The sequence below is a fragment of the Pyrgilauda ruficollis genome, unplaced genomic scaffold (genome assembly GCF_017590135.1).
Source record: "Pyrgilauda ruficollis isolate IOZ18807 unplaced genomic scaffold, ASM1759013v1 scaffold35, whole genome shotgun sequence".
In the NCBI taxonomy this organism is placed as follows: domain Eukaryota; kingdom Metazoa; phylum Chordata; class Aves; order Passeriformes; family Passeridae; genus Pyrgilauda; species Pyrgilauda ruficollis.
In genome coordinates, this window is record NW_024524934.1 from 7,257,387 (window position 1) to 7,272,792 (window position 15,406).

Sequence of the window (15,406 nt, forward strand, 5' to 3'; positions counted from 1 at the left end):
AAGGACACTTCCCACTTCAAAAAAAGCATCTTCATCTTCAAACTAATAAAATAAAAGCAGCTGCATTTTGTTCTTTTGTGTGTGTGTCTGTGTGGTTTTTTGTTTTGTTTTGGGTGGGCTTTTTCTTTCTTCTACAGTTTTGATTTATATTTAGCACAACCCTCTTTACCCCTTTTCCTGGATGTCTTATGCATTTCTCCTTTTCTCCCCTATTTCCAGATTATGTTTAGCTCCTTAAGTAGAAGCTGGATAACACATTTATTAGGAAAAGAGCATTGGGAATTTAATTTTCAGTTTAATGCAGTAAATAAGAATCCACCAGCATTGTCATTACATATATGAAATCTCACCACTGCCATCTTTGCTCTTGCGAGGTGACTCCCTGGGTAAAGTACCATAGCATGATACATCTTGGTAACTGGAACAACAGTCAGATATATCTAGGTGACTTTCAGACCAACCCTAAAAAACCAAAAATACATAAATCTGCATGATGATGCAGGCAAATCATCATGTGGAAAAAAACAATAGGCTAACTCAGGTGCTTTTCTTTAGAGTCAACCAAACCCCACAAACCAAAGGTATGTCAATTATTGACTTCAGACAATTTTCCTGTCACACAGAAATGCATTGTTTAAAAGGTAATTAGCTGGTCAGAAAAGTAGTTAAAGTTTTGCTCTGTTTCTTACATATCAGTTTATATAATCCTAATATGAAAAGCAGAGATGGACAATAAGGTTTAATGCAAAATTATATGTAATGGGTACAGAACTTTGAAGAGATATTATGTAAATCAACTGTTTAAACACTATTAAAGGAAAATACTATTTCTATTTTCCTTTTTTTCCCCCCCCAATTCTCAAACACATCTTGCTTCTGGTGGGGGTGGGAAATCTGGGAATGCGAGCTGTTTGTGGCTACGTTTCCATACCTTGTCATCTTCATCGCAGGCAGAAAGATCCAGTCGACTACAGGACACCTACGGAACACCAACAGACAGAATGACAAAATGCCTACCTTTTATTTGTGAGATGTAATACCTTGAGGAAACAAGGTATTACATTTAGTCCTAATAACTGTTTTGCTCTCTCTTTTCAGACCAGATTATATATAAAGGCATCTACGTTTCTGCTGTATGAGTGTGTGAGAGAACACATAAAATGGAAACTACCCCTTATACCAGGAAAAAAGTTAAAGGGACTTGGAGGTAAAAGTAATCTGAAACAAGGCAGTTGTCATCATGAACTACTTCCCAAATGGATATCCTTGTAAAAGGAGAAGAGTTTCAACCAACCCTCCCTCTTTCCTGTTAACTTTGCTATCTCCTAGGACAGACAATTTTGGGGAGGGGGTTTCACTTCGTGACCACTTCCTCACAGGCTGGTTAGTCCCAGCACAGAATAATCATTACCTATCTCGCTGTGCAAGCATTACACAGCACACAGAGCAGCCCCTCCCCACCCGTGCTAACGATGAAGGTCCTTACGTTGTGCACGTTCGGAGTGCTGATGCTCCTGCGGATGTTCCTGGCTTTGGTGGAGAGAGCCTCTTTGACAGTGACTGCCTGTGCAAAGAGAACAAAACACTAACAGCAATGCCATGGTCTCCTCAGGAGACCTGAGCAAGCAGAATAGGGACTTTTTTTCAGTGTAGCTAACAGCAGCAATCAGGGCTTGCATTCATAAATCTTAATCTGCGCACACAACCACCAAAGCTTCTGTCTGAAATTCATTCTTTGGCCTTTGCTTGTTCAGGTTCTGAGTACTACAATGTTGCCAGCTTTCGTTACTCCATCCACCACTACGGGAAATTTGTATTTCACGTTTATCTGTCCAACAACTGCTAAAAAAACCAAACAAATGAAACAAGAAAAGCAACACAGTCTTTTTAAAAGATCAATCATCTCCTCTTGAATTCTCATAACCCAGCACAAAGGGTGCAAGAATGCCTTTTCCTTGCCTGTCTTAGCCGTTCAAGGCTCAGAATGTTCTCCACTTGCAGCACACCACGTGTGTATTTCTCAATGTAGGTTTCGCCATCGGATGTGCCCTCGTTCTCACTCCTTGCAGCCATCAGTGCTAAGGTCTCACGATCCTCAATTTCTTCTGTAGCCTAAAGCAGAAGTTACACCATTCAAGGTTTCAAAAAGGAAAACTAATTGTTTTAGCTCACTTTTTTAGACCAGTTCAATCCAGAAATTAATTTGAATTGAGCATCTTAAACTTAATCAGCAAACCTAATTAAAGTCAGTGATCCAGGATGGTTCCATAGAGATGCAAATGATGCTGAAGAGATCACGCTTAGGAGAAGTTTTGAGCATTTGCTGTAGTAAATGCACTTCTAGAAAAAATGCATCTATAACCTGAAATTGTGTATGTTAAGGCTCAACTAATGACAATTTCCTAGGAAAGGAAATGTAATTTCCTTCCCAAATCTTAAAATATGCTGCGATTTCCCTAGATTCTAAAATTTAAGTAGTGCAACAAAGTGAAAACTGCAGGGTTTCAAGACTATTTTTGTTTTATTTTGTCCAGTTTGTTTACTTTCAAAATAAATTTTACAATACATTTACAATTTGTACAAGATTTTTTTCTATAAAAAGTAATTTATATTCCTGTGAACTCAGATTCCCAGCTATTCTGTTTTCACAAACCTCAACATTCCTCTGAGTACCGTCTACCGTCTATATTTTTCCTGTAGACACTAATAGGCTTTCAAAAATAACTTTACTACAAAAACTCAGTTAAATACAGTAGAAGAGAAAATAAAATCCCCACAGTTTTCAACTGTTTAAAGATAAACACAATCTCACACTGAACTTCAGTATATCCACTTTGGCAACCTGCCTCATACCAGCAAAGCAGGACATTTACTTTCTAATCACTATCACCCACTGCAGTAGGTCAGTTCTGTTGGTTTCTGTGAGTTTGCCAGAGAAATACACTATGATTTACCTTTGGTATATTGGATACTATTTCATAAGTCACTCCACAGGCATAATATATATTTTTCAAGGATATTCTCCTTTTCAGGCTCTGGGTAAAACTCTAGAAAGAAAGTAATTTTCAGTTATTGTTTTGATAATTATTATTTATGACATCCTAAGAAATAAAAAGCTGCAATAAAAAATCTGACTGTGAAGCCAATCAGAACAATAAATTACCATTTATTAAATTACTTTTTTTAGCATTTATGATATTTTAAGCACTCTTTACAGCACTGTACTCAGTATACAATACTACTAAGTTCAATCAGTTGAAAAATGGACAGTTCAAATAAATATACCAGTACACAGATTCAGTATAACCTGTAAAAATCTAGTTTTCATTTCTCTCTCGTAAGAACTGGGGAGACCAAAATTAAGCAAGCAGCTAAAAAAACACATTCATTAAATTAAAAATATTTTAAAAAATACCAAAAAACAAAACCAAGGAATAAAAGAATACATAAACTTATTACCTGCTTGTTATAAATGTTGGCTGCAATCCTTTTGCGTAATACCAGTTCCATTGCAGCAGGGTGACTGAGCTGCACAGTAGTCTTCACTATTAAGTAAATTCTCTCATTTTGAGGAGTTACCCTATTGAGGTGTACTGAATCATGGACAGAAGAGTCCCAGGCAGCAGTGGCTGAAACCTATGCAGACAAATTAAGTAGAAGAAGGAAAGGGAAATAAAAGATTCTATCATTCTAACAACAGGTATCATTTACAATGATTTAACATGAAGTAAAGCAATTCCTTAATGAGAGAAAAATCACCATCATTGAACAAAGTAGAATCAAAAACTCCTTTTCATAGTAAGGAATTTATCAGAAAAATCATAAAATAGGTGTAAAGATACTGGGGAAAGCAATTATGACCACAATCCCTGCACTGTGCAAACCCCGCCCCAAAAGGAAGTTTTCACATGGCTGGAGACAGAAAGGAAAAGAGAAGAAAGACTCGATGAAGGAATACAAATCCTATTGCTACTATATTAGCAGTATATTAATTTCAATGTAAAATCTTCCATCCGTGTTGGATTAGGTTAGCAGCCCAGACAGAATAAACCTGCACCCATTCTGCACAACTTTTTTTCCCTTCCCTCTCCCTTCCCCCCAACTTTGGTGTCCTCTTTATTCTGGCAACGGTCTCTTAAACAATGGCCTGAGTAGATGCAGGACATGGAAAGTATCACTTAAAAAATTCCAAAATGGATTCAGAACCATTAATTTCCAATTTCCAAAGCATATATTTAAAAAACCAGTAATTTTGTACTACAAATGAAAGATTTTTTATTTAAGTATTAATCTTTGTCTAGTGCACAATAAAAAAACAAGTCATTTTCTCTGAAGAGTTAAGAGCCTGCAAAAGGAATGATGAAGGGGTGAGGAAAGCAGGAAAAGGGATTTTGAGTCAGGCAGTTGAATTATTCTTTGCCAAGAGCTAAGACTTGTCATCTCTGAATTAATGCAAAAGAGCTAACAAGTCATATCCTCTTAAGTTCTAAATAAATAGGCCAGAAAATAAAGGCAGCACTAGATACAGATGGTACTACTAAGACAAAAAGGTAATAATAATAATAATGATTAAATACAAAGAAGTAGGAAATAAAACATAAGAAGAAAGCATTTACACAAGCTGCAGTTGTCAAAAGGAGGCTTGCTAACAATTTACCTCATCATCACTGTGTTTTATGATCGGCAGATAAAAGAATGGGCTCCCATGCTCCTTTGGTAGTATTGAGTTAACTCCTGATGCATGGGGACCTATAAGTTGTTCATTGGCACTGAGGTCATCAGCTAATGAAACAAATGTGCAAAGAATGAAATAGTTTTATACCAAAGGATATGAATATATAGAGGCAAATTTGTAATAAAGGCCTATCCATATTTCATAATACATTTAATCCTACTTAGTCTTATTACTATGCAGCATTTTGAAGATGATTTCAGCATACAAAAGAAATTGAGAACAGCAGTTCTGGCTATATTACACTTTTAGCTAAACAAACAAAAGGTGTGCAATGACACAATGAACCTGTTGAAATGTCCTATTTTATTTGATTTTTTATGAAGGAAGAGGGATTTTCACTTTCCAAAAGTATCTGCTAAAGCAGGTTATTGACACATGGCCTATATAAATATATGTAATAGATCACTTCAGTGCTGGATGTGATAAGGTCTATAGATCCTCTTGTGCTTTATGTTCAGGTTTATAATCAGACTTGCTTCCTAAACAGTCCTTAAATGTGGAGCTACCTCTAGTTTCTTGTTACTTACACTGTGTATCTGCGTCTTAAGAATATATATCAATATTCTTCTGACATTTAGAACTAAATGCATTCAAAGGGAGAAGACCTAGAGTCTGTAAAAAAAGCTCATTATAGCCCTAACACAGTGTTCATTAAATGAGCTGTTTAAAACTCTACAGAAATATCAGTGGAAGGAGCTCTGAAAGCATTGGGAAATTCTCTATCAGTGCTTTAATGACATGTGAATTTGTACATCAAAACACTTACAGGATTTCTTCATCTGCTGTTTGATTCAAACTAAGCTTACTTTCTTATCATATTTTCTGTTGCACAGCCTGTCACTGTACTCCTGTGTTCCCCGACTTTTATCCTTATTCTAAAATAGTCGTGCTTAATTATGCCAACATACACAACCAGAAGAAAAAGCACTTTACAAGCCATATCAGACAGTGTCATTGCCAGGACTTGTTTGACTTCGTACACCTTTCAAGTTCATTTTTCCATTCAACCATTTATTGACCCAAACTAAACCCCATTTCTCCCTCCACAAGTTTCTTAATCTGCTTTTACAACATACCATTCAGATCAAGGAAGAGGACAGGTATATGTGTTTCCATTCCTGCAGGTGGAATCCTGAAACAAAACAAACTGCTGGCAACAAAGAAGGCAAATTCATACCTAAGCTAATTTGGGCAAACAGATCTCCATGCAATATTCATTAACTGTAACCAACGGCGAAAGCTGTCAACATTCTGATGGCTACTCTGAATGCCTGTGTGGTACAAACAGCATTTTGTTTATCTACACACAGAGCTAAACCTAGAGCTTTGTCAAAACTCAATTCACACCACACAGCATGTGGCAGGTGCTGTGAGGACCAGAGTTTTAAACATCCTGTTCTGCTCCTTACGAAGTTAACTGGTTGTAGTCATCTCACACATAAAGGTCAGCAACCCTCCAAACAACTGGATATGTAACTACTGGCAGTCTCTATATCCATAAACACACTTTTAGCCATATCCACAGCATGCTTCAGGTGGATAAGGGAAAAAATGTCAAGAAAAGAGTATTGCTACATTATTTCCCAAATACTGTTGGAGACATTAGTGTACTCTTGATTAGAGGAGTATTTCTTGTCCATACTTTCCCAAACCTAACATGTTGCATTCCTCATTTTTGCATGTCAGGTCCAAAGATCTTACTTAAAACACAAAGAGAAATATATTACAAATTCAGATGAAACAGAGAACACATCCTTTGAGATCAGTTTCTTCCCTCTCTACCCTTTATCAATGACATTATCATGTGTTGTACCATTCATCTTTCAATCATTCCTTTTCTGAAAGGAATCAAACTACTGCATAATTTTCCCAATTGTATAAAATTTCAAAATACTATATTAAATTCAAAGGTGATTTTCAAACCTTGAAAGCTGTTTCAAAGCTACTTCATGTAATATCTTAGCTAAGCAAATCTTTCTTACATTCAGAACAGCACCTGATCATCTAAACTCTCTGTCAGCTGAATGCAGTTTGTAGTATCACAGGAGAACACAGGAGGCTCCAAAACATCCTTAGATTTGTACCTTGCAGCATGCACAGTTTATGTACAAAAAGTTGGCAATTCCAGTGGCTTTTCTGAACATACCAATTTGCGGGGGCACCGGGAATTCCACTGCCTGGTGCTGGAACAAACACCGCATTCCTCTCTTCCGTCAGCCCTACCCACTGTTCCACCAGCCGGGCTTCTCGTTCTATATCATCCTCAGATTTTTCTACGGTGGAAGAGATTAGGATTACAGATGAGACACACTTTTTGTGGTATAGGGCATAAAGTACTTATGATAGAGACTTCAAGCTGCAAACCTTGTTTGTTGCTGATCTTTTGGATCTGCTCATCTAAGTATTCTCTGCGTTTTATTAATGCATCAGACCACCTTTCTCGTACACAGTTCAAATCTTCTTCCTTACATGGAAATAGAGAAGAAGGTCATGAGACTATATGGGTAAGAATAAAGGGCAGTGAATTTTGTGGTAATTTAATCAGAACTCATATTAAATGGCTTGCACAATGCAGAAAACTCTTCTCCCCCAAATGACATGCACAGTGATTAAGTACCTCATCGCCCATGAAGGGAAGTTTATGTGCTTTCAAGTCTCAGATTTCAACAGGAGAAAAAATGTGACTGCCTCTGCTGCTGAACAGATTACACACCATGGGCTAATTACTCACAGAAGTGACAATCAAACTTTTGAATAGCATATGGAAGAGGAAAACCCAGTATCATCATAAGTTCTCCTGAAGATTAGACAGGTCAGTATGCCCTCAAACCTGTATAAAATTCCATTGCTAGCAGCTGCTATCAGTGCAATTAAAAGATTTCTCATGCAAACAAAACCCATCATGCAATCATGCTTTGTGGTATCACAGAAAACCCGGTTGGTTCTTCTCTGTGATATGTCAGGAAGCGCATAAACAGCCCGCAAGAAGTTAGTACCTTAAATTATATTTTTGAGATTGCTAGGAAACTTAACACATCATTTTAAGGGATGTCAGCATTCTCACCTAACTGGTTTTACTTATGTTGGACTGCCTATTAGAAAGAAGTCTTCTATGTAGAAATCTGAAATTTATTTTACTTTGGCGGGGGGGATTTCCTCTTCTGCTCTTTATCACCTTTTAAAATGAGTCTTCTGTTACACTGTCTAAATTGTGCCTTATCACACAGGAAAACAGGGTCAAGGTTGAATTTTGTGCAGATAAAAGAAAATTTTTTCACTGAAGCTTCTGTATCTACCCCCATTCACATCCTCCACTCTCACTCAAGCCTTTCTGAAAATTGCACAACATAAAATGTTTTTTTCTTTATTTTCTCTTTTCTTTAGAAAACAAACAAATTATGCTGCATAATTTGCCTGGAAAAGATGCCTGCAGCTGCTGGTTCTTTTCCCGGTGATATTCATCAGAAACTGTTTTCATTCTAAATTAAAGTTTCAAAGCTTTTATTCCCATAGCAATTTATGTAGCCAGTTAGGAGAGCTGACTGCAGAGTACCAGAGCAGAGAGGACACTGTAAGAGTATAAAGTCAAGGTAAACTGAAATAGCAGTGTTTTTTAGCCCAGGTAGCCTCTAAAATGCACAGCATGTGTGTATTTCAAAGCCGCTTTTGCTTGCTCATTTGAGAGTTGCTGGCCATTAGCATTAGCTGTGCCCCATGCCGCAGGATTGACAGCAAGAGCAGCAATACCTGGTAACTATCCATATCACCACCATCATCCTCCTCCTTCTGGTAGGAGAAAATACATTTTGTAAAACATAATACCCATGCATTTCACTCAACAGAAATTAACATAAATAACCCAAAACATGAATACCAACATTTCTGCCACAAACTTGTAGAATGTTAAAATCACTACACTCAAATAACTAGTCTTATTAGAGGTAGAAAGATTTTTATTTTCATCACACTGTAGCAGGTCAGCCATGATTTCAGTATTAGTGAATATGTTTATTAAAAAAATAAAATAATTAAAATTGCCACAGAATCCAGTGCCAGAAACGTGACTGAGCAAGCAGATCACTAATCTCAATCACCTGTACCCAAGGTTAGAATTATTTGTGGAACTGAATGCAAACCTTCAGGCAAAAGGCACCTTGCTTCCCTGCGTGGCCCATTCCACTTGTTCTTTGCCATCACTGTTAAAATCATGGTTTATTTCCAATATGAATTTGTCCAGTATCAGCTGAAATAATTTATGCTTTTTAGAACTTCCTTGGCTATGTGGAATAGCCCTTTCACATTCAGAGACGACTGCTTTTGATTCTTATCAAATAACAACTTAGTGCTTTTCGAAAAGCTAAATAGTATCTCACTACATTTTTTCTAATTTTTTTTTTCTTTTTTTTTTTTTTTTTTTTTTTTTTTTTTTTTTTTTTTTTTTTTTTTTTTTTTTCTTCTGCCCTGCCATACTTGGTACTTTATCAGTCATACATTGAGTTACAAGCAAAAAAAAGCAGGTTTAGCACCACAGGCTCATGTTACTTGCACTAACCTCGAGCATGTGTAAATCATGTACCAGTGTGCTAAGGTCCCTTTTGGAATTGTGTTGGGCTGGGTCTAGAACAGCAGAATGACAGCAAACTGAGAAATTAACTGCCTCACCTGGTAGCTGTCCAAGCCCCTTTGCAGTTTAGTTGATCTGGCAGTCACCCCACCTACAGAGACTGAAAGAATTGCTTCTACCATAAGAGGCAACGTTCCTGAATGCTGCACAGGTTTCACTGTCACCTGAACTCTGCGAGAATGACCCTAAGCAGGAAATTGAGAGGGAGACAAAAACTAAGAATAAAATTTAAAAATTAATTTAAGCATGAATAAGATGGCAAGGAAAAGATACATACCTGCCTAAGCTGGAAAATTCCCCCTGTGTTTACATCTTTTGCCTGATGGAGTTCAACTGCAGTGTATTCACCCATCTCATTCAATTCTTGTATGGAAATCCACATTTCTATTCTTCGAGTTACTTCATTCCATCTAAAAAGACATCCCCATAAAAACTCATGGTTGCCTCCATGTATTTGTGCACCACAGGTATTACAAAACTTACAGAAAGCTGATGGAAGCATTCATTTGTAATTCATTTGTACCTGTCTCTCAGTGTTCTAGTTTTTGCATGAAGTGAATCAACTTCCCAAACAGAGCTGCCATTGCCAGTACATCTGTGACCCCACACCTCAATAGCAAGAGCTCCTTCTGAAATGAACTCCAAAAACTCCTCTGTGACATTCACCACATAGTCCTGCCAATGAGAAAAACAAATCAATCACATTCTACCATATTAAATAATTGTATCTTCTCAACTTGCTTGTAAGGACACAAACAACTAACTTCCTGCCTGATCAACCATACAGTTTGCATCACGAAGTTCCACTCCGGACATGAAAGCTGTAAAACCTCATCATCTCAGCAATTCATGCTCCTGCATACCACATTTCATCATAAAAGTGATGTCTCAGCTCCAGTGATCTTTTCTAAGCTACTGAGCTTACCAAACAAGTATATAATCAGCTGTCATTATATAAATGATAGATTTCTCCACACATTAAAGGTAACATCTGAATTTAGAAGATCACTAATCAAAATATCTTTTCCTTTTGCTACATTTTGAAGAAGTGATGATTCTTAAGCATAGTTAAAAGTCATTAGTTATATGACTTGAATCACTCCTCCTTCCCCCAGCTAAACAAGGCTCAGGCTATAAACAGTTTCTCTCAAACATATAAGAACAGTTTCTCTCAAACATATAGTGTTACCATCCTCCTGGTAACACTACTTCATAATAAAATACTTACCTTACAATGAGAGAAGGTCACTGTAAAATGAGCATCTTTGCTTTGATGTGAAGGCATATCTGGATCTACTACTGGTGCTGCTACTGTTGACTCGCATTGATCCCAAAATGTGTATTGACAAAAGACAAAATTGGAGAGATTGGGTGGCAGTCCAGTTGCTTCTTTTATTTTTACCTGAGGAGACAAAACACATGGTGTCATGAATATGACTGTTTCTTCTTCAACTGCAAATTGAAGACCAACAGCCAAGAAGAAGTTTTAAAGGACACTAAGGATGCTCCCATTTAGGAAATATGATTTTGCATATACAGAAATGTAGACTTAAGGACCTCACCTTTTACATGTTTCATTTGAGGAAGCTGATAAGCTTGAGTGGAGAATGAAATACTTAATCACAGAAGAAATTAAATCCACACACCACCCACAGATATATGATTGATCACATTAAATGATCAAACTACAGGAGGTAGTTACAGGGAAAAACTGTTTCCCCTTCTGTGTCTGTAAAGGATTATCCTTGTAACATCAGTATTTATGGTGCAGATGTGCATCTACTGAAAACCAAAACAAATTAAATGAGCTACTGGAAACTGCTGACTGGCCTACCCTGAGCTGGAACAAGGGGAGTCCTTTCAGAGACTTTCCAGCAAGGAATAGTCTACATAGCCTAGTACTTTACATCAGACTGACTACATAGTTACAGAGGCTCGAAACTTCATCAGGTGCTCTCACTCACCCTACAGGAGAGCTTTTTCGCTCTGTGAATAATTTCTCCGTTGTTATCCATGACTTCCAGACTCCCACTCTCACTGGAGTTCTCAGATGAGTCATCTCCTTCTGCCACACGTTCTGGGACAGACCCAGTGACACGCATTACTTCAACATGCAGCCGCCCTGCCACCTGAAGGCAATTACACAGAGAACACACAAGGCCACTTGAAAAACACTTATTCACTGGGGAACAAGACAGCAGGCACCATTTGTTTGCTAAGCCCCTGGTGCACAAGGAGCACAAAGAGTCCTGCAGGAGCTCTCAGCGTGGCCAGCCCGGCCCTACCTCGCCCTGCTGGCTGATGATGGGCACGGCGTACTGCAGCTTCACGTCGTAGAAAAGGCACTCCAGAAACACGTTGGCCACGCCGATCAAGTTGTGGTTCTCCTGTGCTTCGTAGAAAGGATCACCTCTCTTGCCAATCAGCTTCCTTATCTGTTTTAGAGATAACGAAAGAGACGTCACAAAACCACCAGCATGGGAACAGGAGATCAAATAACATCATAGCATTGAAAGATCATTGCACAAAAATGACTCCACTACCCATCTCTGTTCTTTCCTGTTGCACAGGCAGAAAGAGACTAGAATCAGATTACAAATTTGAAATGAAATCCTTGAGATGAGACACTATACTTTCTTTACTAAGGGATACAACAATATGATAACCTGCATACTTTAGCAATGTCAAGGCAAAGCAGAGCAATCACAGTAGTCATTGATTTCAAGATGTTTCAGCTTTTCTGCTCTGTTTATACTTCCTAAACGAGAGGCCAAACCATCCTCAGGTTGTGCTGGTCTGGCTGCTGGCTACCACTACAAGGGCAAAGGGAAGGTGCAGAATGATCCCTACTTAAGTCAACAAGTGTTTTCATGACTCCCATAGAGCTGAGATCACACCTGCAGCATTCCCCATACAGCCACAAAGAATTCATGCAGATTCCTAGCACAATATGCACTCCTCAGTGAATTTGTTAGTTCCTTCCCTCCTTCTCCTCTTTTGTCTTCAACACATGCATTTGACCTACGTGTTTCTATGTAGCACATAGAACACATGCATTATGGACGACATAGGTCATGGAAAGAATGATCCTGGCTCAGGCAGACATAACGTATTCAAGTATGTGCTATCAGTTCTTACTAAAGTCAGCAGCAAAATCATCGTTGTCTTCAATGGGCACAGATGAAGTGCTTGACCTCCCCTGTGTTATGATTTTAGAGATTCCCACTGTCCCGTCCAAAGCATGTAACAAAGGCACAAGAGTTGTTCAAACATATTTAAGGATGAGTCTTGATAAAAGTAATTTAGGTGCTTCCTAACAGCCACAAGAGAGTAAGATATAATTCCTATGCACTTCTACCTGGATACTTAAACGATGTCTTCTGGAACACCAAATAGCACATTCCTTTCTAGTAAGCAAGTTTTTGACAAATCTCATGCTTATCTGCCAAGGCTAATGAGCTACTTAAATTCTCACAAAACACCACTTGGTTTTGATGGAAATACTGATGTAGACTAAGTATCTTCAATTGATTTCTTCCCTGCTTTAAGGCTGGGAAATATACAAATGAAATTAAAGAATATTTCATAGTTTAAAATCAAGTTTTATCCCACTAGTATGTTCTGCATCTTGACTAAGTTCTGCACGTTAAGCAGTATCCTTGTTAGCTTTGACACATTTAATGATTTTATTTCTAATGCTTCCATTCAGAGCTGGTGGTCATCTGCATGCTAGGTAAACATATGCTCTTAGTGGCATTGAGTCACTGCCTCAGCACAATTATATCTGACCTCAGCACACTTAACATCTGAAAACACAGGTGAGATAGGACATACCTGTGTTTTATTATGCATGGGCATTTTGAATATTTAGTATAAGTCACACTGGTTTTGTCTGGGCTTTTGTCTGTTTTGGTTTTTATAAAAAAAAACATAGTACCCCATCCTTTCATATACTTTCATTGCACTTGCTCTCTACAACATATTAAAAGGGGTTTAAAGAAAACAAACTCAATCTTTGATCCATTTTAAAAATATATAAATTACCTCAGGAATCTTCTCCTTCCATTCTTGATAGAGGTCTCTCATGTCAATCAATTTGTTCTCCAGTTTCTCAATAGTCCACACTTGAGTCCCTTTTCCTTTTCTTCTCACTTGAATTGCAGGCTCACTTACTATTGCACCCCTCTAAATCAGAAGAAAAAACAATCAGTGCAGGAAACATGAATTTAAGTAGTTTAACTCTTCACTCAAACTGCATTCCTAGAAAGGAATAAAATACAGAACACGAAGCTTCTCTCTGCATGCCAGTCATGCTACTTTTGTCCTCAGACACAGCATGGACTATATACATCTCTGAGGATCCAGATCTCTTTATCCTTCTCAAACATGACCATTCCCACAGGAACATTAACACACTCAATCAAAGCCCTTAGGACAAGCATATCATCCTAACTGCTATCATATTTACAGCAGCACTGTAAAAGCCTTTAAGACACAAAATTGTAGGAAACTGCAACAAAACCCATTAATTTCTGCAGACATAACTAAAATACACATTCTGCAGCAACAGAACACAAATGTCTGTTCATATGCATTTGCACATATGGTGATCAGACACATGAACACTGCAAGAGCCATACTTAATGCTCTGCTGCCATTTTTACTTAATTACTCACTTTCAGTATATGAATCAGGTAGTACTACTATTTTGTCTATGCATAATCAAACAAAAGTAACATTTTATTGGCTCAAGCTCTACAAAGTTTAGCCACAAAGCTACATTTTCTTTGTTATCATTACCTTTTTGTTGGCACTGAGGTTTTCAGCAGGGATCTGAAGTGTTACTTGATAATCTGTTAGCTTACTCATTTCTTCTGCTAAGAAGTTTGCTTCTCTCACCAGAGTATTTGCTTTTACTATTTGCTCTCGAAGTTTAGCCAGGCTCTGTCGAAACAATTCATCCCTGTGGTGCAGTAGGTAACATGAAAAATACACAGAAACCTATTTCTATTATTGGAAAGCTGCAAAAAGAGACGCTAACAAAGACTTCTCTGAAACAAGTTTAAGAGGAAATGCTGAGTAGCACTGTGTCAGTGAACACAAAACACTCACACAATTTTATTGAGGGAAAGCAGTGATCACATATTAAACAAATTACTGTTGAGGCACGTCTAGTACAGTGATGCCCAAATAAAAGGTCACAGTAATATGGGAGCTGGTACAGTGATGATTTGTTTAAAGCCCTGAGGACATTTTGAATTTTCAAGAAATGAAATATTTGCAGCTGTCTTTGCCTTTAATCTGGAGTCCTGTTTCACAGAATCTACCAGTCCCAACATGCGAGACTTCATCTTGATAAAACCTGCTCTTCCTCTGACCATAATTTTAGAATTGCATTCACCGCAGGCCACAGCTTTGGATCACTCCAAGTGCTTTGCAGTGACCACAGACCTCCTTCCACTTATTCAAGCATACACATTAAAAATATATAAATAAAAAAAACTTCAATCCTATTTACCCAAGGTATCTTTTAAGTAACAGATGAATGAGCACAGATTAAAGCCTGTGCACTCAGTTTCTGGACAAATTCCAAAGAGGTTTCTCAGGCCTGTCTGAGCAAATCTACTCTAACGCAACACCTGGCAAACCTGCTATGACACATACTAGACATACACCTGTGTACTAAGACATTGCCCTCACCTGGGATTCTCATCTTTAAATTACCTTTTTAAAGGATCATGATTATCCTCTGAGCAAAGTTCATTCTGCCTTCTTCGTAATCTCAACAGCACTTACTGTGTCTCATCACCTTTATAAAACTCAAGATCAAACTTTGGATATTTCAGTCACCAGTTCTCCCCTGTATGGTTTTTTCAGCCTTTCTGTGTGAAGTCCTACTGTACATGTTGAGCACATACACTTCTCATTTCTACGAAACACCTTAAATTATACACAACTGTAGGAGGAACAAGGACCTTCCTGTGAACACAGGCAAAGTTTGTCTGCTGCTAACACACCTCTCAGTCACCAACAGAATTCTACTTGTG

General features: G+C 37.9%; 1 protein-coding gene across 5 annotated transcripts in view; it reads right to left on the reverse strand.

Annotated features, from left to right (window-relative positions):
• KIF13A (kinesin family member 13A) overlaps window positions 1-15,406 on the reverse strand; it is a 103,747-nt gene that overhangs the window by 9,999 nt on the left and 78,342 nt on the right. For 3 of the 5 annotated variants that reach the window (XM_041475315.1, XM_041475317.1, XM_041475313.1), the window contains 19 exons: window positions 14,160-14,322; window positions 13,404-13,544; window positions 11,645-11,794; window positions 11,324-11,488; window positions 10,588-10,761; window positions 9,883-10,034; window positions 9,637-9,769; window positions 9,398-9,544; window positions 8,483-8,521; window positions 7,100-7,199; window positions 6,882-7,008; window positions 5,812-5,867; window positions 4,658-4,782; window positions 3,460-3,636; window positions 2,955-3,047; window positions 1,960-2,112; window positions 1,487-1,564; window positions 932-979; window positions 351-462 (listed from right to left, as the gene is read on the reverse strand). In XM_041475315.1, the coding sequence (XP_041331249.1) occupies window positions 351-462; window positions 932-979; window positions 1,487-1,564; window positions 1,960-2,112; window positions 2,955-3,047; window positions 3,460-3,636; window positions 4,658-4,782; window positions 5,812-5,867; window positions 6,882-7,008; window positions 7,100-7,199; window positions 8,483-8,521; window positions 9,398-9,544; window positions 9,637-9,769; window positions 9,883-10,034; window positions 10,588-10,761; window positions 11,324-11,488; window positions 11,645-11,794; window positions 13,404-13,544; window positions 14,160-14,322 (2,333 nt within the window). The remainder of the gene's footprint in view (window positions 1-350; window positions 463-931; window positions 980-1,486; window positions 1,565-1,959; window positions 2,113-2,954; window positions 3,048-3,459; window positions 3,637-4,657; window positions 4,783-5,811; window positions 5,868-6,881; window positions 7,009-7,099; window positions 7,200-8,482; window positions 8,522-9,397; window positions 9,545-9,636; window positions 9,770-9,882; window positions 10,035-10,587; window positions 10,762-11,323; window positions 11,489-11,644; window positions 11,795-13,403; window positions 13,545-14,159; window positions 14,323-15,406) is intronic. The other 2 variants (XM_041475316.1, XM_041475314.1) reach the window with 1 other exon arrangement.